Source organism: Eurypyga helias, unplaced genomic scaffold, assembly GCF_000690775.1.
Source record: "Eurypyga helias isolate BGI_N326 unplaced genomic scaffold, ASM69077v1 scaffold18980, whole genome shotgun sequence".
NCBI classification, from domain to species: Eukaryota; Metazoa; Chordata; class Aves; order Eurypygiformes; family Eurypygidae; genus Eurypyga; species Eurypyga helias.
In genome coordinates, this window is record NW_010226532.1 from 11,016 (window position 1) to 37,441 (window position 26,426).

The 26,426-nt window shown below is 43.9% G+C and overlaps 2 protein-coding genes across 4 annotated transcripts; both read right to left on the reverse strand.

Moving 5' to 3' along the window:
- Window positions 1-216: 216 nt before the first annotated feature.
- Window positions 217-9,815, reverse strand: LOC104511024 (heterochromatin-associated protein MENT-like). 3 transcript variants are annotated; one of them, XM_010153472.1, is made up of 7 exons: window positions 9,648-9,815; window positions 8,533-8,619; window positions 6,790-6,927; window positions 4,734-4,851; window positions 3,986-4,128; window positions 1,356-1,523; window positions 217-618 (listed from the first exon to the last, which is right to left on the reverse strand). In XM_010153472.1, the coding sequence occupies exons 1-7, from the start codon at window positions 9,813-9,815 to the stop codon at window positions 217-219; spliced, it is 1,224 nt and encodes a 407-aa protein (XP_010151774.1). The 3 variants fall into 3 exon arrangements, with proteins under 3 accessions (XP_010151774.1, XP_010151781.1, XP_010151789.1); XM_010153479.1 differs by lacking the exon at window positions 8,533-8,619; XM_010153487.1 differs by lacking the exon at window positions 8,533-8,619 and having other exon boundaries at window positions 6,790-6,915; window positions 9,636-9,815.
- A 7,948-nt stretch (window positions 9,816-17,763) lies between these two features.
- LOC104511051 (heterochromatin-associated protein MENT-like) lies at window positions 17,764-25,338 on the reverse strand. The gene is made up of 8 exons (XM_010153510.1): window positions 25,300-25,338; window positions 23,542-23,718; window positions 22,544-22,630; window positions 22,013-22,150; window positions 21,359-21,476; window positions 20,529-20,671; window positions 19,242-19,409; window positions 17,764-18,177 (listed from the first exon to the last, which is right to left on the reverse strand). The coding sequence occupies exons 2-8, from the start codon at window positions 23,707-23,709 to the stop codon at window positions 17,764-17,766; spliced, it is 1,236 nt and encodes a 411-aa protein (XP_010151812.1). The 5' UTR covers window positions 23,710-23,718; window positions 25,300-25,338.
- Between the last annotated feature and the right edge of the window lie 1,088 nt (window positions 25,339-26,426).

Sequence of the window (26,426 nt, forward strand, 5' to 3'; positions counted from 1 at the left end):
TGGCGACCAGGATTGCTCTGTGGATGTGTGCTCCCCCCTGCCATGGCTGTCCCTTGATGGTAGGAGAGAAGCACAGGAGGAGCTGCATCTCAGGCCCAGGGTGTGAGGTCTGAGGGAGAAAGGGTTCAGGTTCCACTGCCCCCAGCTGCAGCAGGAGTTTCAGGTTTCAGTATTTGCCTTGAGTGTTTCCTGTTCTGCAGGGCAAGGAATAACTGACTAGGGTGAGCAAAATCTGCCAAAGAAGAGGATAGTTTGGGATTTGTTGTGCTTGATGAAGAAGAGGAAAGGGTGGTCAGCTTTGAAAGTCATTGTTGGTGCTTTTGATCTCAGCACCAGGACACCTGTGGCAGCTGCGGCCTCTGTACCTTCTTCGTTGATCTCCACAAAAGCTTTGTGAATAATCTTTGAGATGAAAAGATCCTTCTTAGCTGACATCCCTGTGAAATCAGCCTGAACGGGGTCAAAAGCATTTTGTATCCCCATGCTGCTCAAGGTGGATTGAAGGTCATAATTCTCTTCCAACTTCAACTTGGGCAGGTACAGATCCACTTCAGCTTTCATCATGTTGGCTGAGTTGGTCCACTCAGCCAGTTTCTCATAGGTCAGCTCTCCTTCAACCTGCAAGGAGAGAGATCAGACAGTAAGTGAAATTCACTCTGTTTCCGTAAAGGCAGTGAGGTATAGGCCTGAACTGTTAGAGCAGTTAATTTTTTTTTCCTAGTGTGTAGTGTATTGCTTTTTTCCCCTGTGTGACTTGATATTAATAGGTGGTTGCTATGTGTGCATACGGGTGACTTCTAGTAGTGGTAAATAAGAGGAACGCATAGAACCTCAGATACAAATAAAAAGATGTTTGCCCTGATCTGTTCAGAATCTGAACCATCCTGGTGTGGTCACAAGCAGCTGTTGATACCTTCTAGGTCAGAGTAGTCAGCACTTCGTTTGAGAAACCTCACCGCAAATTATCAGATGCAAATCCAGACTGCAAGTGACGTAAAAATGAATTAATACAGCCCTCAGAAGAAGATGTGCCCCTCTAGGGCACAGTGATTCAGATTTGGACCTTATTTTCCTTGTGCTATTCAAGCAATGGAAAAGGGGAGACAAAATAGGCTGAGACAGCTGCATGGACATATTTTTAGGTGTAAAATACTATGTTTGCAATGTTATCAGATGCCCTGGATCCTAAGCTGAGAAATCGTGGTGTTACAGTTTATGAAACAGCATATGCACACATTGGAACCTATTCTGCTGTGATTCTGAAGCTCGTTCTTCCTCGTCTTTTCACCTCCTCTTTTCACCTGTTCCTGTTCCTGTCTCATAGCATAGGTCATGCAACAGTAGGTCAGTTTTACCATCTCCAGACCAGTAGTGTTATCACTGATGTCATCTGGTAGGAGAACAAACACGCTGAGTTCATTTTCCACATACGGCAGCTCAATGATTTTGAATTTCATGGTTGTTTCACGGAATATCAAAAATTTATCTCTCAGAAACATCATCTGCACTGGTTTAGTCTTGGTCTGTGAAAAAAATCGGATGTGGAAAATAGCGTTACTTCCTTCCTTAAAATGGATGCTCGAGGTCGCTTGCTTCATTGCACTGAAAGCAAAAGTTTGTAAAGAAGCACAGGTCTCGGCAGTATTTGCATACTCCTTTCCTTTGGACAGTGTCACATACACCCCCTTTTCAGAGTCGTTGGGGTCATTGCAGAAAGGCGGCATGGGCGTGTGCAGTGTCTGCCTGCTAACTGAATCGCATCATGTATTTCTCGTTGTAAAATTAAGGAGTTAGCTTTGATAAGCAAGTAGCTACGCTAATTGTGTCATGTTTTCTCCTGGATATTACATTTTTGAAGCGAGGACCTTGAATGGGGGGGAAAACATGTTGACTTTCTTCCCCTGGATGCCATCAACTCTTTCACCTATTTTATACTTCCAGGCAATACCGATTGTCTCGCTTTGCCTCTGGACCCTATTTTCTGTGACCTGTGTTGGCTTTTCCCTAAACCATAGAGGACCAGATTACCAAATTAAATTGGATTACTCAATAGTCTTTGGAATTCCTATGCGTCCTGATGTTTTGCAGAGCTTTTACTAATACACCCGCTATCCTTTGCACGCAAGTTACACGTGAGCGCTAAAGTTTGCAGGCTTTGTGTTAGGTACCCTGTGAATTCAGCCTTCTCTGCGCACCAGCGTGTTGGGTGTACATTTCGGTAGCGGTGGGACTGCGGGGATGACTTCCATGATGACATCTCAGAAGCTGCCTCCACGTCAGGCAGAGCCAGCTCCAGCCGGCTCCAAGTTGGAGCTGCTGCTGGCCAAAGCTAAGCCAGGCAGTGATATTGGTAGCGCCTCCGTGGTAACGTATTTAAGAAAGGGGGGAAAAAAACTTCCATGCAACAGCATCTGGGAGACAGGTGTGAGGATGTGGGAGAGAAAGAGCTCTGCAGACACCAAGGTCAGGGGAGAAGGAGGGGGAGGAGGAGAGGAGCTCCAGAGGCTGGAGCGGAGATTCCCCTGCAGCCCGTGGTGCAGTGATCCACCCTGCAGCCTGTGGAGGACCCCATGCTGGAAGAGGTGGATGTGCCCTGAAGGACGCTGCTACCCATGGAGAGCCCATGCTGGAACAGGCTCCTGGCAGGACCTGTGACCCCGTGGAGAGAGGAGCCCACTCAGGAGCAGGTTTACTTGGCAGGATCTGCAACCGCACGGAGGACCCACACTGGAGAAGTCCAGAATGCACCTCATGGTAAGGACCCATGCTGGAGCAGTTCTTGGAGATCTGCAGCCTGTGGGAAGGTCCCACGTTGGACATGAAGGACTGCATCCTGTGGGTGGGACCCCACACTGAAGCAGGGGAAGGGTGCGAGGAGGAGGGAGCGGCAGAGACAACATATTATGAGCTGACCACAACTCCAGTTCCCCATTCCCCTGCTCTGCTTTGGGGGATAGGTGGAAGAGTTGGCAGTAAAGTTGAGCCTGGGAAAGAAGGGAGGGGTGAGGAGAAGGTGTTTTATATTTGGTCTTATTTCTCATTATCCTACTCTGATTAATTGGCAGTAAATTAGATTATCTTCCCCAAGTCGAGTCTGTTTTGCCCGTGATGGTGACTGGTAAATGATATCCCTGTCCTTACCTCAACCCATGAGCTTCTCATTCTATTTTTCTCCCCGTCCTGTTGAGAAGGGACGGGTGGTAGAGCTGCTTGGTGGGCATCTGGCCTCCAGCCAGGGTCAACCCACCACAACCGTGCGCCATGACGGAGCCTAAAACCGCACATGTAGCTTAGTTTTGGATACACAGCCACGTCACTGGCACAGCTGTGTCACGTTGCCTGGCATACACAAAAGGCGCTCGCGCTCGTAGTCTGTGTCAAACAAGATACGGGCTTCCGTTGGCGATTCAGCTTGCCTTTGACACAGCCCAGAAAATATGCAAGCAGTCAGCTACCGCGAATCATCAGCAGGTGGTTGCTTAAATACTGCTAGCTCAGTAACGTGCCCTCAGCGTATACTGAATACATCATCCTCACACGCTCAGCCGGAATGAGGTACCCCCAGTGAAAATTCCCTCTGAGGAAAGAGCAGTTGGTCCAGTTTCCTTGAACTGAGAGCACAGGCTGTGTCTCAAAAGCAGAAGAAAGATGTAGGTGCAGAAGCATTGCTCTCTAAAGTGACTCAGTCCCTTTTGAAAATGGGACCTTGGTACTTAGGGAAGTTTCCTCTTGACTCTAAGCTACCTAACTGTGGTGCTCTCAAGTGTTCTGATGCTGAAGAGCTATTAATTAAAGTGAAAATCATATTCTCATGGGTACGTGTAAATAAGGTAATGCTGGCTTATTTTACAGTTGCTGAGTTGATGCCATGTGCCCAGCTATGGGTAATGCTGCAGTGGCGTACGAGATGCAGGTGAAAGATTTAGAGGTTTCTTGCTCTTCAGTGTTACTGATAGGATGGTAGGCATATAGACAAGGAATTTACCTTGCTTAGTCTGAAGGGCATCTCAGAAGTATTTTTCTCCAGAAATTTCTTTTCCCAGTCTCCTTTGAAATAAATGGCATTTACTAAGACCAATACAGTGTGAGAACTGAGCGATCCTGCAGGCAGCAGATCCTGGATTTTCCCTTCAAAATCAGACAAAATCAGACTGTTAGTCCAGTGTGACAGAAACTGGCCAGTTTTAATGGTGCCTTCTTTGTGCCTACCTATCTAGCAAAAATGTTTGCACCTGGGAGATATTTTTACTGTATGGTTTTTATGGTATACATAATGGCAAAAATGGCTTTTGAGGTATCTCGAAATATTTATATATATATATATTTTTGAAGTTTCAGTATTGATCCAATTATACTGCAATTTCAGTAGTAAATGGTATTGGAAAGAGGGTAAAGTGGGATAGCTTGGATGTTCTGTGAAGTTGGTTGCAAGCAGGTGAAGAATGCAGAAGTAAAACCCTCACTAATCAGACTAGCGCCTCCCTCTGAACAGAAATAATTCAGAAGAGGCTGCAGCATGAAGAATCAAGGGGGTGACCTTGTAAGGAGCAGCACTTAGGTTTGGAGAGAGGCATCCTTCAAGCCATTTAACTGCCCTTGGCTCATCATGTCCCCAAGTTTCCCTCTTTTATGGATCCTTGGCTGCAAGAGCAATAAATCTGGAAATACAAATTATTTGAAAGTGAGGCAAGAAAAAAAAAAAAACCAAACAAAAACATCGGAGTGTTACTTACTCTCAGTTTCATTTTCAACCCACGAATTGATCAGTGCTCTGGCTTGTTCTGCTGCTGTCTTAAAGTCTACAGCTTGTGGCTGTGCATTGTAATAGCTTGTAAGGAGCTGTAAGAATTCCTGAAAGACAGAATTGGAAAATGTATGTGTACTTAGTTATTTTTGCATTGTTAAAATGCAAATAATCACTTCAGCAGATTATACCATCTGCTAATACATAGTTGAAGAAAATATAACTTGTTTGCAATAACCCTTAAAATAAGGTCTGATACATTCTATACTAAATATTAAGTATGGACTGATCAAGCTTCAGTCTCAAGGAAAGTGATACTTCACATTTTTAACTTTGAAATCCAAAGTGCAAATTTATAATTTTGAAATATCCCATGAAACAACCATTCTTCACATTTTTTTTTTTAAATTTCTCAGAATGACACTATATCATTTAAATACTTTTCCCCTGCTTTATGATGTTGAGCTGAGTACAAGGGGGGAAGAACAGTCTCATACAAAGTTGGAAAAAAGGCTTTTTAGTTTGCCTCAGAGGCAGAGAACCTGCCAAGAGTTTGCGAGGACAACAGAGGATCAGGTATAAAGGGAATGTTCTGGTAGAATAAAGTCATGGCAGAAAAGCAGAATTAATGTTTGCATTGCTGTCTGCTGTGAAACCATTGTTGGAGATTCCCAGCAGGAAATTGTCTAGGTTCTCAGTAAAGTATATGTACTTGAGGTTATGGAGAAAATGAGCAATAGGCATTCAGAATGACAAATTACTAATTTATCAGGAGATTGAAAAAAAGCCTCCAAGATCAAGGAACAGTAATCTCATTGAAAACCAACTTCCAAGAAGTTGTAAGATGATTAATAAGTCAGTTTTAAAAAAGATTTCATGACTCTGTACAGGGCAGGTGGATAGAATAGGTGAAGTGGGCGTATGGATAGACATGATGTATTGGAGGAGCGTCAACAGCATTTCGTAATACAAAGTCCTACATGACAAATCTGTTGGAGTTTTTTTGAAGGTGTCAGGAAGCATGTGACCAAGAAGGTTGAGCCATTATCGTCTGTTTGGATTACCAAAAGTCGTTGTGTAAGGCTTCTCACCAGAGGCAGAGCACCCATCGGTCTACAGAGATAGGTCTTGTTTGTTTAAACAACTGGAAACCAGGAGTAGGAGGAAGTAGTGTTCACAGTGACGGGTTATTAATACTGGGATGCCACAGGGATGTGTGCTGGGATCTGTGCTAAAATATTTATTCTATAAAATGCAGGTCTAGGTATTAACATTAAAATACATTGGGGGAAAAAAAAATCCAGTGAAAAGTACGCTACAGAGAGTGATTATTACTGTTCAGGAATGAGGTGTTAAAGCTATAATGGACAGCTGTGTGAAAAAAAACCCTGCCCGATAGCAGGCAAAAAGGCAAATACAGTTTTAAGAGTTACAAAGAAAGGCGTAGGGAACAACAGAGAGAATATTACAGTGCCGCTGTGTAAAGCTATGGTGTGCCCGTTGACCGAGTTCTCTGTGCAGCTCTGGCCTCCCCTCTCTCAGAAATGCTAGAGTGTAAAAGATACAAAGGCAGGGGATGAGGATGACCAGAGATAGGGAGAAGCGTCCTTTAGAGTAAAAACAAATCAGTAAAGACGACAACAGGTACAGGCTCAGAAATCACGGGCACTTCCTACAGCAGACAGTTCAGCAGTGGAACTCCTGGGGCTGAGGGTTGTGGTAGATTCAAAAGGCAGATCTGTGAATTCATGAAAGAATGGCTCATCAGGGTCTGTTAAGCAGACATGCCTTCTGGCTCAGGATGTCCCTGAGCTGCAGGTTGTGGAGAAGCATCACTGCACAGCGTGCCTTGTTCCCATACACTTCCTAAACTGTTGACCACTGTTGGAGGCAAATGGACCTCTTCTCTGTGGAAGGCTAGCCCTGTAGGGCTGCCCTCGTGTTCTCACTGAAGCCCCAGTGCTATCATTTAGAAAATTTTCATCATCTCTACTGACAATCCCTCTTAATATCCAAATATTCTTAGGTAAAAACGTTCCACTCACAGGCAGTAACGGGTAGGTCTTTTCCTCATACAGTCGGCTGGCACTCTTCAGCAAGTAGGTGCTTCTGGGTTTGTTGATGTCCGACAAGAGCTCTTTGAAGCCAGAGTGGATGTTTTCAGCTTGCCTGTGCTTAGGATCCTGAAGGAGACAACAATTAGTATGGAATATTCTTTTTCTGTCTGAGGTGTTGCACGTACTATGGTTATGTAAAATGCCCAAATTGTTTAAATTAAAAATTAATTTCGGGGGGCGAAGCTCTTCTTTGAGAATGCTGCATGTTTGCAGCACTGTGTCTAACTGGACAAGATGCTTTCTGTCTGTAGGGTGATGATCTGTTTCTGCAGTGCTTGTGTGGGCCTTTGGGGGCACTAGCTGATGGTGCACCTAGAAAGTTGAACCTCCGCATTTCAGTCATGTTCGGGCCTAATTTTCAGTGTCACAGGGACCCATCAAGGCAGCCATGCAGCTTTTGAGGAGGTGCTTTCTTCTGACAGACACTAATGCCAGGGCATGGACTTAGCAACTATTCAGATTTTTTTGGTTTCACATGAATTTTGCTGTGGCTGTTTGGATTTTGGGGGGAGCTTGTCCTGGATGTCAGTGTTGATGGTTTTAGGGAGCATGAGCTTGCTTGCCAGCTGCTGCCTTGCTAATGGAGGAATAAGCTGTTGCCTGTCAGCCTCTCCTCCCCTCCAGCTGCTTCCGTGCAGTCTAATTCCTCCGTGGCATATCCCGTGCTCTCACCCTGTGCCACTTACTCAGGGTGACTTGTCATAAGGTTGGACAGGTGGCATTCCTTGTTCTGGTCTTTTTCTCGCTCAAGCTGGGACATGGGCTGCTAGGAAGGACACCTGGGAAAGAATTTGGTAGGCAGAGGACACAAGACAGAAGGGGCTGGGTTTTGCAAGCGGACAAGAAGGGACTGAAGAGGTAATGGAGGGAAGCTTCTGAAGGACTGGATTAGAAGCAGACTTTTCTACAACTCAGAGAGTCAACGAGTTGCTGAAATGAATGTGGATGTAATGAATGATTCATCTTGAAGATTCATCCCCTGCCACCTAGGGAGAGAATGGTATAACCTCTTCCCTCCTTTTATTCCCAGTTTGTCTAGTCTAGTTTCTGTGAGCTTTCTTTTAGTTTCTATGCTAAACAAACATGGCTTGTTTGAGCTTACAAGCTTTTTGGTGCTTAGGCAGTTCATTTGATGAAAAAGATCTGGGCAGTTCCTCCTGGTGGCCAGTCTCTGGGGAGCTGATGAACAAGGGTGAATGAGTGTGCGTTAGCTTAAGGGTGGATTTGGTTTGCCTGTTGTGTCCATGCATGAAAAATGTGGAAGGGAGTTAATTGGGTAGGGCTAGAGTGAGGTGTAAATGCAGAAGTTGGTTTTCACCACAGAAAAAAAAAAAAAAAAGAAGTTGATAAGAGGTAGAATTGTCCTAAGGACAACTGATTTTTGATATCACCAGAGACTAGCTGAAACCAAGTAACACTGTGTTAGGGCCAATGGAAATGCTGTTAGTGTCCCAGTTCTGCTTTTGAAGACCTGGGTTCGTGAGTTTTACGGAAAAGTTATCTGCTTGTTCGCTTTTTCTCTTTCTATACATAGTTTTTACTGAAGTGAGACAGCAGATATAGACTGAAGACAAGCAAATGTTAGAAGGCTAAAGCAGTAGTTGCGATGAACTACCCCTTTCTCAGAGTTTTGTTTTTTTTTTCCTCTGAGTCTTTTGTTGTAATAAATACCATCTTTCTTTTCCTTGGTCTCCCCAGAGAAGGCCTTGATGTCTCAGACGAACCTTCTTCTCCTGCAGTCTGGTTAAAATGAAGAACCTGTGATGATGAGAAATGTTCATAAACACAGCTTGTTTTCTGGAGATAAATGTGCCCAAGGGTTAAGTAATTGTGTTAGTTTTCTATGGTAATTCACCAGTCATGCCCAGTGACAGTCTATTAAAAGTTACTGAGGACAAGACCTTACTCCTGATTTAGTCTCTAAAACTGTATTATCATTATATGGATTTTAGTCACATTGACTACTTAATAATAGGTCAGTATTACAGCTCAAATATGAATTTACTGAGGTAAATGGTCAGTTCATGCTTGGCTACATGGAATTTATTTACAGATCATGACCAACCACAACAAAATGCACAGTGCACTTCAGAGTCTTACAACTGGGACAGAAATGTAAAAATATACATTTAATGTCTTTAAGTAAATGCATATAACCTGAAAGAGTCTAAGACTGAAAAGTTAAAGCAAACAGAAGTGAAATAATATTTTCAGTACTAGTATTTCTCCATTATTTGTGGGAGAATGACCTTTATTTATGGACTAACCGTGTCACAAGCAAAGGTATTTGTATTGCTCCTGTGCACCCAACATGTGTTCAGGAGAGTTTACTAACTTTGGGATGCAGTATGAGAAGGCAGATATACTGCTTCCAGAACTAGCTGGGGTCTAGAAGCAGTGATTTCATCTCTGGCACTCCTTTTTCTAGATTATCTTAGCTCCATATTCATTTTGCTAATAATACTGTCTATTACTGTTTGAGCACTGTAGCAGATGAATGATTCTGTTCCAGAAGTAATTAAAATGGAAGGCAGAGCTCCAAGCAAGACCAGCAGCAGTCTCTAATGTCAGTAACTTCCCTTAAGTGTAAGCTAAACGTAGGGGTAGTGCAGAGCAGGGAGATCATGGAAATAGGGACCTGCAGGACTTCTGGCAGCATGAGTGGGATTATTTCCTGTATCCAGCATTATGGCTGGGGGCTAAAAAAAAACCCCATAGGCAGAAGAATAATGCAATTTATGTGGGAACCACCTGTAAGGTGATAGAATGCTGATTTCAGAGCTTACCTCAGCCATCTGGGCTGCGGTGTCACCTTTTGCACCCAGGTAGACCATGGCGAGAGCAGTTGCAATACTCCAAGGAGAAAAGAAAATGTTTTGGCCTTTGGAAGTTTCATTCAATTTTTTGTAAAGGTCCAGGGTGAAGCTGGTGGTGGACACAGAGAGGGACTCCATTGACACAGCCTGAGACAAATGAGCATCAGAGGGAGGTGATGACTTATTCTTCACTTCTTTTAAAAAATACGAAGCTGCTAGTGGGAGATTGCCTGCCCCCTCTCAGGTACAGCATGAGAGTGTCCCTGTAATGGGTAAAATACTGCACAGAGACCACGTACAGTCAGCTAGTAGGTCTCTTCTCAAGACCTGCATTATTTTTCCCTTCCCCACCACTCCTCAGTGCCCTCGGGTTTTTTTATTTATTCTTCATAGAGAAGCACAATTTTATCTAGAAATGTTTTCACAGACCAAGCATGTTTCAAAAGCCCATTTGCTTAAGTTTCATAGAATCATTCTTCAGTTTTGAGGGAGTGAAGCATAATCATTTCTGACTGTGCTGCTTTGAGACTTTTTTTCTATTGTGTTAAACTTCCTATGCTGTTATTTTCTGCTGAAGAAAAGCATGGTGAATTCATGTGATTCACTACATATATCTTGAAGGCTACGAGAGATCTGTAATTATATATTCTTGATGTAGGTAAACCTACATTTGGAAGCTGTAGCTGGATTTGTTAGTTACTGTTTTTCAAGTGAACTCTTGTATCTTGCATACGACCTCAAATAGTTCCAGTTTTATACAACAAATTTTCCCTGGTTTTCATCTGGATTATCAGAACCTGCAGATATTCCATCCTTGTTCTGCTTCTTTTTGCAAGTATGTTTTTACAGGGGGAAGAAAAAAAATCCCAAACCAAAAAACCCCCACCCAACTCCAGGATTAAACTGATTTTCCATGCATGGATCCAGAACAAACATGTGTTTCTTACTAGCATATTTTAGATCAATCTAATACTGTTGACAAATATTACAATAAATTCAGAAATTCCCATTGTCTTTGCCAATATAAGAACTACTAAAACGTGTACTAAAGTCAGTGTAAGATGACACCATGTGAAAGGTTAAGCATGAGATCAACAAAAGCAACTGCACATTTAAATGTATCTTCACCCACAATTTACATCCTTAAATGAATAACTGCAGTCCTCAAAGCCAGCTGCTATGCAGTGTTAGCGATGCCCGGAGCCTCTGGGATCCTTGAGTTTTGATTTCAGAGCTTTCCAGGGCTCCACAACTGCTTGGCAGCATTCTCAGGGGTGCTTCAGAGGTGGATGCCCTGCAACCTACCTCTTACCTAAGCGGTCTCAGGACCTTCAAATCAGATATCTTACTGCTGCACCTGGAGGTGCTGATACTCCTCCCAGGGCACATGTAGGGAACAGAGCTGGGCTGAACATTTTTGCCTGAAGGCTGTCAAACTGACATCTCCGTCTCCTGTTTCCAGAGAGTACCTGAACTGAATGTGTGTGGAGCATTCGAGCATTTCTCAGGCTTGAAAGACAGAATATCTGTGTTTCTGTGAGGATCACCAGTCTACAAGCCACTTTGGTCATCTGGGAAAGGAAGAGCCTGGATGCATGATGTGGTAGTTATTTGATAGTAATAAAGCAGAGGCTTGAACCAATACACCCCATGCCAATTACCAAAAATGCTGTGCTGCACAGTCATGCTGTCTTGTTTCTTCAATTCCAGGAGCAGGAGTGTATTCTCTCCTGCAACCTGTTCTCAGTCCCCTGATCCTAAATGGACTGGTAGCCTGGTGACGAAGACACTCTGCATACAGGTGAGGAAACTTTCTGCCCTCCCAGACCGTGTAGGTTTTGACCAGCCTGGGCTGGCATTCTGACCACTGTGCCTTGGCACAGGGTTTTCCTAAAAGAGCTACACTTCGTACTAAAAGATAAGCACTCCCTGCATGACTTTTACGCCATCATTTAACCGCTCAGTTCTGAAGAATTTAACATGAATTTTTAAGACCTCCAAAGTAAAGCTAGTTATTTAGATATGAATATTTACACTACCTGAAATCCTGAGGGAGAGAAGAGTTAAGATCTGTCTTCAGTCAGGATCTGTGGTGGTCTGTGAGGCAATGAATACTTTTGGAAATGTAGAAATGTTTGCACCTCCCTTTTCTTCTCTACATCCTCCTCCTGTATTAGTGTGTGTGTTCCCTCATTTATGCCTACTTCTCCTCTTTATCACGTGCTTTTGGAACTTAGAGGGAGACCTTCTCAATTCATGGCCGCTGTTAGTGGGTGTATGTCCTGGGACATGAAGGCCGGTATGCCTTTCTCACACAGGTGTCCTCCACAACCTTGGCATTTGGCCTGCAAAAAAAATGCAGGAATTGCAGAAGAGAACTCGAACACACTGCGTTGGCAAGGGACATGTTGAAATAGTTCCACAGCTTCCTTCTTTTTTTTTTTTTACTCTACAAATTAGGGGAATGAATAGAAACTAACTAATCTCAAGGATATGGCTAAAAGGGAATATTAAAATAGGCTGTTAGTCTCGTTCATCCTGCGGTTAAATTTGAGAGGGGAAGCATTTGGACACCTGTGGCCCTCAGGTTGCATAAAGCCCTTATTTTGTGATATTTTGCATTTTTCATTTGCTCTGCTCTTCTCTGTGTCGCTAATAAGGGGAATGAATAGAAACTAACTAATCTCAAGGATATGGCTAAAAGGGAATATTAAAATAGGCTGTTAGTCTCGTTCATCCTGCGGTTAAATTTGAGAGGGGAAGCATTTGGACACCTGTGGCCCTCAGGTTGCATAAAGCCCTTATTTTGTGATATTTTGCATTTTTCATTTGCTCTGCTCTTCTCTGTGTCGCTGGGACTAAACTGCATGGATAAATTTCCCTTGTGTTCATTATGTATCTTTTCTGCTACATGTATGGTTAGTTAGGAATGGCCCTTGCCCACTAGTGTGACACAGGCAGAGCAAACCAATTACCAACGTGCAGTCAACTCATGCAGAAAAAAACATCACTACAAAGTGTACAAGTCCATATTTTGAACTAGAATTACATTTTTGTGCTTACATTTGCATTGAATCTGACTGGTATATATGCCGTACAAGGATTCAGGAGTGATTGATGTATGTGCCTCTTTTTTTCATGCATTTTGGTTTTATGTGAGTGAAGTTTTTGTGCCTGGAATATTCATCTTATTTGCTTGCTTCTTGAGTGTTTTAGACACTATTATGTTTAGTTATGTGCTTAAGAAATGTTTCTGCTACGCATTTGAAACTGCTGTTGTTTGTTTTTTAGCAAAATAAATAGGAGAAGAAAAAAATGCAAACAACAGCTAGTGGTACTACAAGCTACAAAGATTGGCCAAAAATACAGGAAAATGAAGAAAGGGTACCCAAACTGTGTAGACACTCTTTGTGGTATATTCCAGCTGCTGCAAGATCCTGTTTAGTAAGAGAGAGTGGAGTTTCAAAGGGGACCAAACTGGCCAAAGAAGAGGGGCTCTTGGTTTTGCAGTGCTAGGTGGAAATAGGGAGAGGAAATAGTGAATTGCTGCAACCAGAATGGTAGATACAAGGTTTCACAGCATCACGATGCCTGGCTTGTTGACCTCAAGTGGATTGACAAATGGTCCTAAAAAGTCTTTTGATAAAATCAATCATCATCCTCTGGCATACTGATCAAGTCATTTTTACCTTTTCTGAAGCCATCTTTCATCCCCATCTTGCTTAGTATGGATGTGAGGTGGTATCTTTCTGTTTGATTGCTGTACTCCCATACCTGTAAATGGTGCACTCTGAATGGACCATTTAGGCATTTCTTGAAGATCAGTTCTCTTTCAGTTACGTCTAGTAAAAAGCGCCACAATTTACAATCAGTTCTAGACTAAGTCCAATTACAGATTTTTACTCTGCAGGAAATCCCGTTCAGCTATGTCCCCCAGGAGGAAAATGAAACCAAGTATCACATCTGTTGCAACAGAACTCTAAGGGGTCGGACTATAAATAACATTTAAAAAGGGAATTCCTTGTCCCTGTTACTGATTGCAAAAAATAAACCCCTAAAAATATGGATGCGTTTGCACTTCAGTACTAAAGCTGAGGTTTTTTAATGTGTCCTTGTCTTGAATACTAACACGACACCAGCACTGTAAACTTCCTTGTCTTTATTGTTTGCTGTGTCTGCCATTTCTGCTTGTCATGATGTCAGTCTACCGCAGAGGTGCCAGGGATTATTTTATGAAGCTGAGATTTGCTCTGGTAGAAAAAAAAAAAAAAAAAAGACATCTTTAATTGTAGGATAAACTGAAAGCATGTCTTGACGAGCATGAGATCACTAAGTGACAAGCAGTCCATGCTCACAATGTGTTTGTATTGATGATTATCTCAGCAGTTTCCTGTAGAAACTTTTTTCTTTAGTTTCCAAAGTCCTGGCACCTTTCAAGGAGGAGTTTGTTGACCTGAAGTTACAAATATTGATGCTATGGAACAAACCCAAGGGCTTCTTGAAAACAGTTATTTGGAAATGCAGTCGTGTATCACCTCTTGCTTGACTACCTTGGAGTATTTTAGAAAGGTGATTAAATAGCATTTTTCGCAGTGTGGAAAAATAAAATGGAACTGTCTTTCAAAAGCATCAGACCACCCTTTCTGGCAGACAGGAAGGACAGTACTTGGGAGAGCCCTTGCTGAGAGGAGCGTTGGAACACCATGACCTGTTCATGGCATAGGAGCTTCTCTGCCCCAGATCTGTCTTCACTTCCCTTTCTCCATCCAAGCCTCTTGCGGGCCAGCCTGTCACATCCAGGAGTCCCCCTGCCTTCTGGAACAACAACAGCAAGCATGGTTAGCACATTGCACTGGAATTTCAAATACCTAGGAGTCCCCCTTTGCTGTATCCAAGTGTGGCATCCCAACCTAACCAGGGGAAATAACTGTAAAACCACGGAAACGAAAAGACTTGCAACTTTTCTTAACTTCCGGCACTGGCAAATGCACCTTCCAGCTCTCCAAGGCCATTCACAAGTGTGAGGAGCGAAAGTAACTGCAGGGGTTGGGGTCCACATCTGTTGACCTGATTTGTCATCCGGGTAGATTTGCTGCTTGCTTAGGGACACAGATTTGGGATGTTTTAGAGAGAATATTGAGCCTTATCTGTCCCTCCCCCTGCTGCTTTTCCATATAGGCACAAATGATACTGCCAAGGGTGACCTAGGAGGTACAAAACATGACTGCAGGGCTCTGGGGAAAGTGTCCAATGGCATGGGGGCCCAGGTGGTGCTCTCCTCAATCCTGCTGATGAGTGACGGTTTCAATTTCTCCTTACTGAAGCCCATCGATTTCAGCCTGGAGAAGAGAAGTCTCTGGGGAGACCTTTTATCAGCCTTCCAGTTCCCGAAGGGGCCTACAAGGATGCTGGGAGGGGACTTTTTACAAGGGCCTGTAGTGACAGGACAAGGGGTAATGGGTTTAAATTGAAACTGGGGAGGTTTAGATTGGATATCAGGAAGTTGTTCTTCATGGAGAGGGTGGTGAAGCACTGGAACAGGTTGCCCCAGAGAAGCTGTGGCTGCCCCATCCCTGGAAGTGGTCAAGGTCAGGCTGGATGAGGCTTTGAGCAACCTGGTCTAGTGGAAGGTGTCCCTGCCCATGGCAGGGGGGTTGGAACTAGATGGTCTTTAAGGTCCCTTCCAACCCAAACCAGTCTGTGAGCCCTGTGCACCTTCACAGCAAAGAAGACCAACAGCATTGTGGGCTGCATAAGGGTCAGTGTTGCCAGCAGGTCAAGGGACATCCCTCTCTGCTGAGCCTTGATGGGCTGGAGTGCTTGTCCAGTTCTGGGCTCTTCAGTATAAGGATAGGGATAACATGCTACAAGGCTAAGAATTAACACGCTTACCACCATGATGAGTCTTTGCTGGCCAGGCATCACACACGGAGGAGGGCTGGTCTTTGTTGCTCCCTAGAAGAGGCTCAGCCTCAGTGTTGCTAGTTGTTGTCTTCCAATTCTTCATTATTTTTAAGTTGAGATTTTGTACCTCCTCCTGAAGCCTGGCTACGCTGACTATTCTGTCCTGACGATCGCTTCTCTGTTTGCATTTTTACTTTTCTTGTTTTGCATGGCTTTGACTTGTGTGCCTTTCCATACCTATGCAACGAGCTTCTTAGGAAAGCTGAGTCAATAGCACACAATGGGGCTACACCAGAGTGGGTGTCCTGGATGACAGGCAGCTGAACGCTGAGCTGAGGGTTACAGGCAAGGGAGGGCACTGATTTTAGAAGCAGTGCGTTGTACAGAGAAGATGCAGGTATACTTTGTTGGGTGGAGATGTGTTTCCAAATAGAGTACCTTTTGTGGAGGTGGAGTGAGTTGTAATCATAGGTGGAATTTTGCTGAGAGTAAATGTTTTTACAGTACCTCCTTCCTGCATTCAAATCCTGTTGCCTTAGATGATGTTCTCTGGCATGTGGTTACCACTGAGTACCGCAATGGCTGCAAAACTTCGTGCTGTTCCTCACGGCCACAGGGAAGCACAACTGCTGCCCTCCCAAGCCATCGGATTGCCAAGGCAGCGGTGTTTGTTCAGTACTGGACATGGGCAAAAGGTATATTTAGAATCTGCTCTTCTGGGCTATAGGCTCTAGTCAGGCCTTTTATTTCTAGCCTCCTGAGTAGGTCCCAGCAGGGCCAGGAGTGCAATAAGCAGTGGTCAGAAATGGGAAACTGGATGGTTGAAAAGTTGACTCAGTGATCAAAAACTTGCTTATCACAGGGTTTAATTTTATCTGGTATCTTTGGTAAATGCCTAGGATAACACACTGGATAACAGTGTTTTCAGGGCTGCCTGAGCCTTTAAAGTCGAGTGGAAATAAGACAGTAAGTGTGTCAGCTCTGTCGATCGGGATGGCGTGGTGGTTGATTTGAAGGGCAAGAATGGAAACGTGCTCCAGCTGGGCACCTTATGTGGTGCTCTAAGACAACCAAGTAAGTCAGTGACTTGAATAAAACAAACACAACTCCGAGTTCATTTATTGGATTAAATGCAGATCATGATAAAATTATGAAGTAAAGCATCACACAAAATCTCACTGATGTTTCTGTCAATACCATATCTTTGCTGACGTGCACTTGTGAGTTACATGATTCATCATTAATCATTACATAAATCATATGTTGACCAATGATACAGGTAGCAAGGAAACTGCAGATATTAGCCAGGAAGCAGGTATAATTAGATTAAATCAGAAAGAGGAAGCAGATTTGAATTCTGGAGGTTTTAGATTGCATATCGTTAAGAGGCAGCAAGAAGCACATTGCTCATAATTTTTTTAGCATTTTTGCTGGTTGAAATTCTCAACAACCTTAACCTACAGAGTTTAGAAAAATGAGGAAAAAATGCAAGGTGATTAGAAGTCAGCGGTTAAATGTTAAGGGCTGGGTCATTTTCCCTTGCTGCAAGGACAGGAGAACACGAGCGTAATTTGTGTAATCCCCTTGGGGCGAGCCAGGGGAAGGTGAGGGGCATTCTGTGATTATTCTTGGTTGTATTCAATTTTGTTAGTTTCCAACGGTCTTTAAATTTGAAATTAACATAGGGAGACTGCACTGTAATGCAAATGCAGGTTTCCCAGTGAGGAAAAGAGAGCATATCAATGTCTGAGTTCTTTTTTTTTTTTTTCCCCTTCAGGGATTTTTTTCCTCTCTGGGAGATTCAAGGGGATGGACTGCATTTCCCTGCATTTCTCTTGGCATGGGGCTAGCTGATGGCCTGGGTGCAGAGGGCTTTAATGACTCCACCTTACTCTCAAACAACAAAGCCAGAAGAGCAGGTTTGATGCAAGGGAGCAAAATTCTGCACTTTGTTTTCTGTGGAAAGCTGTCTCATTAGGACAAGGGAAAGGAGCAGGAGATGGAGAGTCTTTGAGGCACTGGGTGGTCTCTGGGTACTGCTTTACTTGGGGAGAGGGGAGAAAAAGGACATACACTTTCAGTACCTATGACTACATGGGTTAAGGTTGAGCCTTTAACACTACAGCTAACATTTTTCCATTCAACAGTGAATGCTGGGCGTTGCCTGGGACCAAGCAATAACTCATTCTAGGGGAGAGCAGAATCTGCCAAAAAAGAGGATGCTCTTGGATATGTTGTGTCTGATGAAGAAGTAGAAAGGGTGGTCAACCTTAAATTTCAGAACTTGGCCAACGTACACACTTGTTACTATCATATTTACGGCAGTAGCAGCAGCTGCCTCGGTGCCTTTCTCATCAACTGCAACAAAAGACATGTGACAAACCTTGGAGATCATCAGGTTAGTCTTCGCAGCCATTCCACTGAAATCAGCGCTGGGGCTGAAGGCAGTGTGCATTCCCATGCTGTTCAGATTATCGCTGAGGTCATATTTCTCATCCATCGTGAACTTAGGTAGGTACAGGTCCACAACAGTTTCGGTCATCTTCTTGGAATCAGTCCATTCGGAGAGCTTCTCATACGTCAGTTCTCTTTCCAGCTGTCATTTAAGAAAGAGAGCAAATTTGATGTTTGCAAGGAGAAAGCAATTAATTAACTATGTATTAATAAATTTAATGGCAATTTAATGAATTAAATGGTTTTTAAATGGCAAGTTTAACATTTAGGTGAAAGTGTGAAATACAGATTTGTTCTACTGAGGGTCAGAGGCAGGGTGTGCAACAAACATTTGAGACCTAACGCTGCAAGGTTTTGAGCGCCACTCCTGCCAAATTCACTGCAAAAAACAGACAGGGCACTCAACACCTACAGCTGCCATCCCCTGAGGTAGTTCTTTCCTCTCTCGTAATCCAGTCTTGGTGTGAAGGAAATGGCTGGGATATCGCCAGCTGCGCGGCAGGTGGTTTGGTCCAGCCCCGTAGGAACAGGTGTTAATATTGCCCGTATTTCCTTGGACCAAACCGCTTTCAGCAAAATCTTTCACTGCCACCCTGTGCCCTGTGTAACCGGGGTTCAGCTCAGGTCAAACGGAGGAGAGCAAGGAATAGTATTCTTGACGTGATAGATGCCAAGAATTTAACAATCTTGCAATTGTAGTAACTGCAGTGTCAGATCTCATTATTGTAGCAAATGCAGTCTCACCAAAATCCTCGTTTTTCAGACAGCAAATAAATGTGTTTGGGGGGCAAACGGAATGAAAACAAGACAGTGAATAAACTTCCAGGCCATAGAGAAAAGGTGTCTGTTATCCCAGGAAGAGGCTGTAACTGCTTGTGCAGTTCTGTCCCTCCTGAATGTTCAGTGAAGGGAGGTTTAACCCTTACAGACCATGTGGGATTGGGTGTCAGTCATGGGGCTGTTGGAGAGCTGAGCATCTGATTATGCACCATGTTGACTGTCTTCAGTTCTCGCCAAACTAAAGGCACGCAGTGTGGTTGAACTTTCTTGGGATTGGATGTCTATTAAAGGAAATTAATTCAGCTAGTGGAGGAGATCAAACAGCATGTCCTCAGAGGGGGACATATGATCACCTGCCTATCCTTTTTTTGGGAGGTTTTTCATGACTGGGTGGTGATACAAAATGGATGTAGCAGACGTTTTTACCTGTTCAAGACCCGTAGTACTGTCTTTGATGTCATCGGGAAGGAGGATGAACATACTGAGTTCGCGTTTCACGTACGGCAGCTCAATCATTTTGAAATTCATCGATGCCATGATGAGAACTGGAAATGTATTTCTCATGTACATCATCTTCACAGGCTTGGTCTTGTTCTGTGAAGCGTTTATTTGTAAGTAAGAAATCATGCCTTGAACGGAAGATGATGATGACTCAGTGCAGTGGGGGGAGAGGAATCTTTTGTAAGCAGCTTTTATAACTGTGAATTGTCATTTATTTTCCAAAGCTTTTCTTGATATTGCCTATCTTGGTGTTTGTCCCAGAGCATTTGAAGGGGGGGTGGGGGTGGGGGGGAGCTGAAATGACTGGTTTTTCTCCTGTCCTCAGAACATGCACAGGAGCCCACAGGAGCAAGAGAGTTAGAAATTGCCTGCAGGGATTAGGGGGATGGAGCAGATAGGGGATATGGCTTTACAACACTACGGCACAGAAGCAGCTATGGTTTAAGAGGACGAGTGCAGTTTTTCTGTGGTCTCCTCTCTCTGGCATTAAAAAGTGACCAGCTGATTGCTGTTTACATCACAACCCTTAACAGAAGACAACAGTAATGTCTGAGCAAAAAGGCTTATGATGACGGGAGTTCCTGGCAAGCAGTCAGCTTTGCAGGAGTATGTAACCTCTCAACATCTATGTTCAGGGAAGCGGGTGGTGTAGACGTGCTAATCAGAAGGCAGAAGCTACAGTTGGTGGAAATTGCACAGAGCTCTTGTCTTTTGATGTGGATTCATTGACGTCTGTTCTGGATACATGCCATTAACATTTCTGCTAGTCCTGTCCAGCCACACACACATTCAGGGTACCCTGTTGTGGCTGGTACTTGAGCAAGTATGTTTGCCCTTGGCTAGACTGCACAGCACAGAGGCCCAGGTACTGTCATCGTCCGTGGCATGGCATGTAGTTCGTGTCCATGAAGCTTGGGCTCTCAAAGTCATGTTTTTACAATGTAGCCCTTTTAGCACTATTTTACAAAAAGGTCTTAAGTGGCTCTAGTGCTTGTGGAAACACTAGCTGCTGTCTGGAGCTTGTTAACCTTTACCTGAGCAGCATCTTTATGTTGCAGTGAGCTGAGCATTGACACATTTTGCTATAACCAGAATTTCACAGAGAATCTAGTTACCACAGAGATACCTAAAAGACTTACGAAATGGAAAGATTTCAGCAGTAGCTGTTGTCACCAGGCTGTTTACGGTAAGGAGGATGCCAGAGGAGTTTACCTTGCTCAGTCGGAAGGGTTGCACATCTGTATTTGCTGCCTGAAACTTCACTTCCCATTCTGCCTTGAAGTAAATAGCATTTACCAGGATCAGCTTGGTGGAGCTTACCACGTCTTGTGAACTCAGCAAATTTTTGATTTTGCCTTTTGAAATGAGAAGAGTGAGGTTTCATTCCAGTGTAGCACAGTGAGGACATGTTTTGATTGATTTTTCTCTCAGTTCAACTCCTTGGTGAAAACGTCCATGACTCACTGTCTCACTCCTTAAAGTACTTCCCCAACACAAATCACTTTGTTTACAGTTTCCACAGCTGTTTGCTGCCCGGTTCTCCTGGGAATCCTTCCCCCAGACATGTCACAGCTTCATGGCAAGCAGCTAGAAGCAGAGAGCCAGATAGTGCCAAGCCAGCTGGTTACAGCAGGTAAGAGGAGCCCAGCACCCCTGGGCAGTGCAGGATGGTGCAGCTGGGTAGGCATCCCCACCCACCTTGGAGCATAGGCTGAGGTGTTTCTTCCCTCCTTCTACTTTGCCTGTGGTGGGGGGGCACAGCGCCAGGGCAGCAGTTGTGCTTTGGGAGCTGTGATGCAGAGAACAGTAGAGTCCATGGGAGCCTCCCCAAGATGCTCACTGAGGTCTGGATCAGGTATTGGAAGCTGCTTAAGTGTGCTGCTCTTCCTCCGGCCTCCCGCTGCCTCTCTGCTCACTGTCCCCATCGCAAGGCATGAGCTGGCTGCTGCAGTAGCACAGGGGGAAGCGAGGGCACCTGCCCAAAGCAAACGGCAGGCTGAAATAGCAGGAGAGGAAAGGTGTTGGGGTTGAGTTCAGCTTACCCTCAGTTTGTTTTTCAACCCAAGTGTTGATTTCCTTTCTGGATTGTTCTGGCGCTGTCTTAAAGTTCATCTTGTGTGGCTCTGCTTTGTAGTAGTTCTTACTGAGCTGTATGTATAGCTGAAAAATAGGAAAAAAAAAAGAAAAATAAATAAGTTCTATACTATACTTAATTTTTCATTCCCAAAGGGAAGTTGCTAGCTCTTGGAATTTTGGTAGCTTCTTGGGCCTAGAGAACTGTAGGATCTTGCTTTTTACTCTCTGTTGGGCTGTGAGTTAATGGTTAGGAAATAAGCAAAGGACAGAAAAATCCCTTCTTTGTTCTCACTTTTATTTGGAGAAGCGAGGAAGTCTGTGCACATCCCATGGATGTGCTTATTTTAATGTCTTATTTACAGCTGTATATATTGGGGGTTCCAATAATAAAGCCATATTGCATGAAAAGGAATCCCTACACCACAGTCAAAGGTTAATGCATCCATAAATACTGTGAATAGCCCGACTGGTATTTTTCCAGTTAAGTTTATCACTGGAATCCAGGGCTTTTCATTTGTACTATTCAGGGTCGGCTTCAAACCTGTTTGATTAATGACAAGCAATTAAAATGACAAGTATCATTTGCACCTTTTCTTACTCCTCTCTGAGATTTAACTTACAGGCACTAAGGGGAAGTTTTTTTCCACATAAACACGGTTGGCACTCTTCAGCGAGTAGCTGCTTCTGGGTTTGTTGATGGCAGCCAGGAGCTCTTTGAAGCCAGAATGGATATCTTCAGCTTGCTTGTGCTCAGGATCCTTGGAAAGAGAAACCATATATGTAGCGATTGCGTTTTGGTGTGAAGCTTTCGAAGCATGCTAAGTGATGTATGTATGAGAGGGATTTGGGTTCCCTCTCTCATACTTTTTTTTTTCCAAGTTTACCATCACTACAATTTGCAGGGCTCTGTTTATGACTGGATTAACTGATTTGCAATATAGCAAACATTCCAGACTATCCCAGTGACTTGTCCTTCACATTTCTTAGAGTCTGAGTGGGTGAAAGGAACTGAACTTGAACCTGTTGTGAAGTATGATGTGATTTGTACTTTAAAGAGGGGGGCAAACAACAAATGCTGGACTCCTAAAGATGCATCTGGATATTTTTATGCTGAAGATTCTTTATCTTGGTATTTTATTTTTAATAGATACCATTTTTCTTCTCTTTGGTCTCCCCCGAGAAGGTCTGGCCACAGAAGAAGAGCCTTCAGCTCCCACTGCTTGAGTGAAATGAAGAACCTGCAAGCAGAGTTTCCAAAGGTAAGAAACAGGCAGGAGGGAACTGGTGTGACTTAAAGCCAAACAAGGATCAAATGGTTGCCTTGTTTTGCTCTGTACAATAACCCACTGTGCTATCTGCTGCTTAGATGACTAATCAGTGGGATGCTGAAGCTGTAGCGTATGTGAATCCCATAGGGTAATAATGAGTATCACTGTCCCCGTCCCAGAACATCAATGCCATGCTCCTGTCTGCACACTGCAAGGCTGAACTCCCTTCCACAGCTGCTGCTGTCAGCAATAGCCACCTGTTTGTGCAAACTCAGATGGTTCTCCTCACGATAATGGCACAAAGACGTCCAAATGGGAGTGGGGTGGGCACTGCTGGGCAGGGATGAGCACCACAGCTCCCTCTGAGCCAGCAGTGTGCCCATGTGGCATTAGGAAAGGTTGGGTTAGGGGTTGTGGAGATACCAAATCCCTTTCTGTTTTCCTGATGGATTGCCAGGCAGTTGTTTAGGAAAGCATAAATCAAGATAGAAAGATGCATCCTGGCCCAGGGAGAGAGGGAGGGTGCTGGGATCTGCAATTGGTTAGGAGCTACTGGCATCAGCTCTTTGCTTCTCAAAGGGACTGTCCCATCTGTGACAGAATCATAGAATCACAGGATAAATTAGAGGCTGTAGAATAATTTAGAAGTTGTCAGGGTCAGAGAACCTCTGTGCTCAGCGTGATACCCACAGGACACTCTCAGTGGAGAAGTGAGGGACTTGCTATGAGATGATTAGAATTTATCATTCACTCACTACATTCCCTGGTCTGCCTTGGTTCCTTGTCATTGTGGTGGCAAGTTTTTCTATCTAACAATAAATTTTGAAGCCAGTGCAGGAGCCAGGTATTTTATGGTGTGTGTGCTTCATAGAGCAACCTACCTCTGCCATCTCAATTGCTGTATTGCCTTTTGCACCCAGGTATGTCAGAGCCAGAGCAGCTGATATGCTCCAAGGGGAAAAGAAAATGTTTTTGCACTTGCTGGTCTCATTCAGCTTGTTGAAAAGATCAACTGTAAACTTGCCGACTGATGCTGAGACCAGTTCCATTGCTACAACCTGGAAAGAGGCAGCAGACAGAATTGTACTATTTGGATGTTTAAAATCATGAACACAATACATATTAGTGAGAAATGTTGCATATGAAACACAATATATTAGCAACCACTAAAATGAATAGCCTGGTTGTATATTTTATATGCTACACAGGTACTGTTTGTCACCTGTTACGAACAGCAATTTCTTACAGGTTTTTTGTTATCCAGACAGTATTTTCCTATAATGGTACATATCTCCTCTTCTGTACACCTGCAGTTTTCTTTGTAGTTCTCTCTGCCTTTGGTTTTCAAAAAATATGCAAATTTGTCATCTGCATATTTTTCTTTCTTTTCATCCTTAATTAATGATTTATCAAAGTGATGTTCCCAGGGGAATTTAAAAGCAGTTTTAGTACATAGGTTCACAACACGCCTGAGTTTCCCACTACAGAATGGTTTGGGTTGGAAGGGACCTTAAAGACCATCTAGTTCTAACCCCTCTGCCATGGGCAGGGACACCTTCCACTAGACCAGGTTGCTCAAAGCCTCATCCAGCCTGGCCTTGAACACTTCCAGGGATGGGGCGTCCACAGCTTCTCTGGGCAACCTGTTCCAGTGCTTCACCACCCTCTCTAGGAAGAACTTGAAGATCCAAAATTTCATTTTTGGATCTTCCAAAATTTCATCCAAAACTTCATTTGGATCTGTATAGAATTGAGAGCTGAGAAAGAATTTAGGCATAATTGTTAAGCTCATGTGCTTTTCCTGGCCAGCCACCTATTCTGAGTAGTGTCATGAACAGCAAAGCTGTTATTTGCTTTTAGACTGATGGAATTTTATTTATGATGTGTATCTCCCACCCCTTCTGTATGTTCCAGCACTTTTATTTTCCCCAGAAAAACGGCAGATTCCTTGAGGTTATTAGTATTCCAGACTTTAATATGTATGCCCAGTAGTACCTGCCTCATGTTTTCCCATCAAGAGACTAGAAATTTTGTTATTATTATTGTTGTTGTTGTTATTATTATTAAGATTCATATCTGTAGAATGGATCTACAGAAACTGTGGGGAAATCTCTGAAGCCTACACGTATTTATCAAATGTTTGGTTGCCAAACCACGACAGTTCTTCTGGCAGTCTGTGCTGTCAGTACCAAATCTGTGCCTCAGAGTGAATTTCTTTCCTTGGAGAACACAACCAAGAGTACATCTGGATGGCAATTTCTGTTTTCTGCTAATGGCCAAATACTCCTCTGAGTCCCTGGCCTGATCATGTGCAGTGCTGTGCCTTTGCAGAATGAAAATGACCTTTTCTTCACCTGAAGTGTGTGACCCCTTTATCAAACTGAGGATCTGAATTAATAAGACTGTTACTGACCTAAGAAAACCTTCCTTCTTGAGATCAATTCTGCCCTGCCCCGAATTAGCAGTTTTCCTTAGACTCACAGATTTATTTTCTCTAGGGGTTGACATCAGGAGAAACACGAGTTGAGCATAATGCACTATAACACTGGTATGGTATAATTTACCTATACAGTCATGCAAGCCACAGATTACTTTTTAAAAGCATCAGAAAAATTACCTAAATTAGTTTAAATATTTACCTCTGATCCTGTGAGAGAGAAGACTTAGGTCCTGTCCTCAGTCAGGTTCTGTGTTTGTGTGTTAAGCAATGAGCAAATTTAGAAATATAGTGCTGCTTGCACCTCCCTTTCCTTCTCCCCTACATCCATGTTGTTTCCGCCTACCCGAAGCTCCTTTCTACCAATTCCCCGAAAGGTCTTATGTAATCTTGTCATCCTTGTTGACCTTGTCACTTTTCAGTTTTAGACATTTCAAAAGGACAATGGAATTAAAATCTCAACTCTGTTGTTACACCGTAATAGTCTACTGACAGGACAGCAGAACAGTTCACCCATTCCAATGGTCTTCTGGCGGTGTGGAGGGAACTGGTCTGTTGCTTTAAATAAATGACTAATAAAAAGGTTACACAACTAGAATGCTTGGTTTTGGGCTCTGGATGTCAGCCGATGCTGTAGGCCGGATTCTCCCTTCCAACTTTGTGCAGCTGTGCCTCCTGGGTTTCAAAGGCGGTACGTCAGCACAAAACACCAGGCTTAGTGATTGAATTAGGCATTGGGAGTCCAGCTTCAGATTGAAGATCACAGACGGGGACAAAGCCATGAAGCACCGTTCGGGGTAAGGGCTGGACACCCCACTGGTTGTGTTGGTGAAAGAAAAGCTGAACATGAGCCGGCAGTGTGTGCTGGCAGCCCAGAAAGCCAACTGTATCCTGGGCTGTATCCAGAGAAGTGTGGCCAGTAGGTCAAGGGAGGGGGTTCTGCCCCTCTACTCTGCTCTTGTGAGACCCCACCTGGAGTGCTGCGTCCAGCTGTGGAGCACTCATCAGAAGCATATAGACTGGCTGGAGTTAGTCCAGAGGAGGGCCACGAAGATGCTCAGAGGGCTGGAGCACCTCTGCTATGGGGACAGGCTGAGAGAGTTGGGCTTGTTCATCCTGGAGAAGAGAACGCTCTGGGGAGACCTTATTGCAGCTTTCCAGTACCTGAAGGGGCTACAAGGAAGCTGGGGGGGGCTTTTTACAAGGGCCTGTAGTGACAGGACAAGGGGTAACGGGTTTAAACTGAAAGCGGGAAGTGGAGATGGGACATCAGGAAGGAATTCTTCCCGCAGAGGGTGGGGAGGCACTGGGACAGGTTGCCCAGAGAAG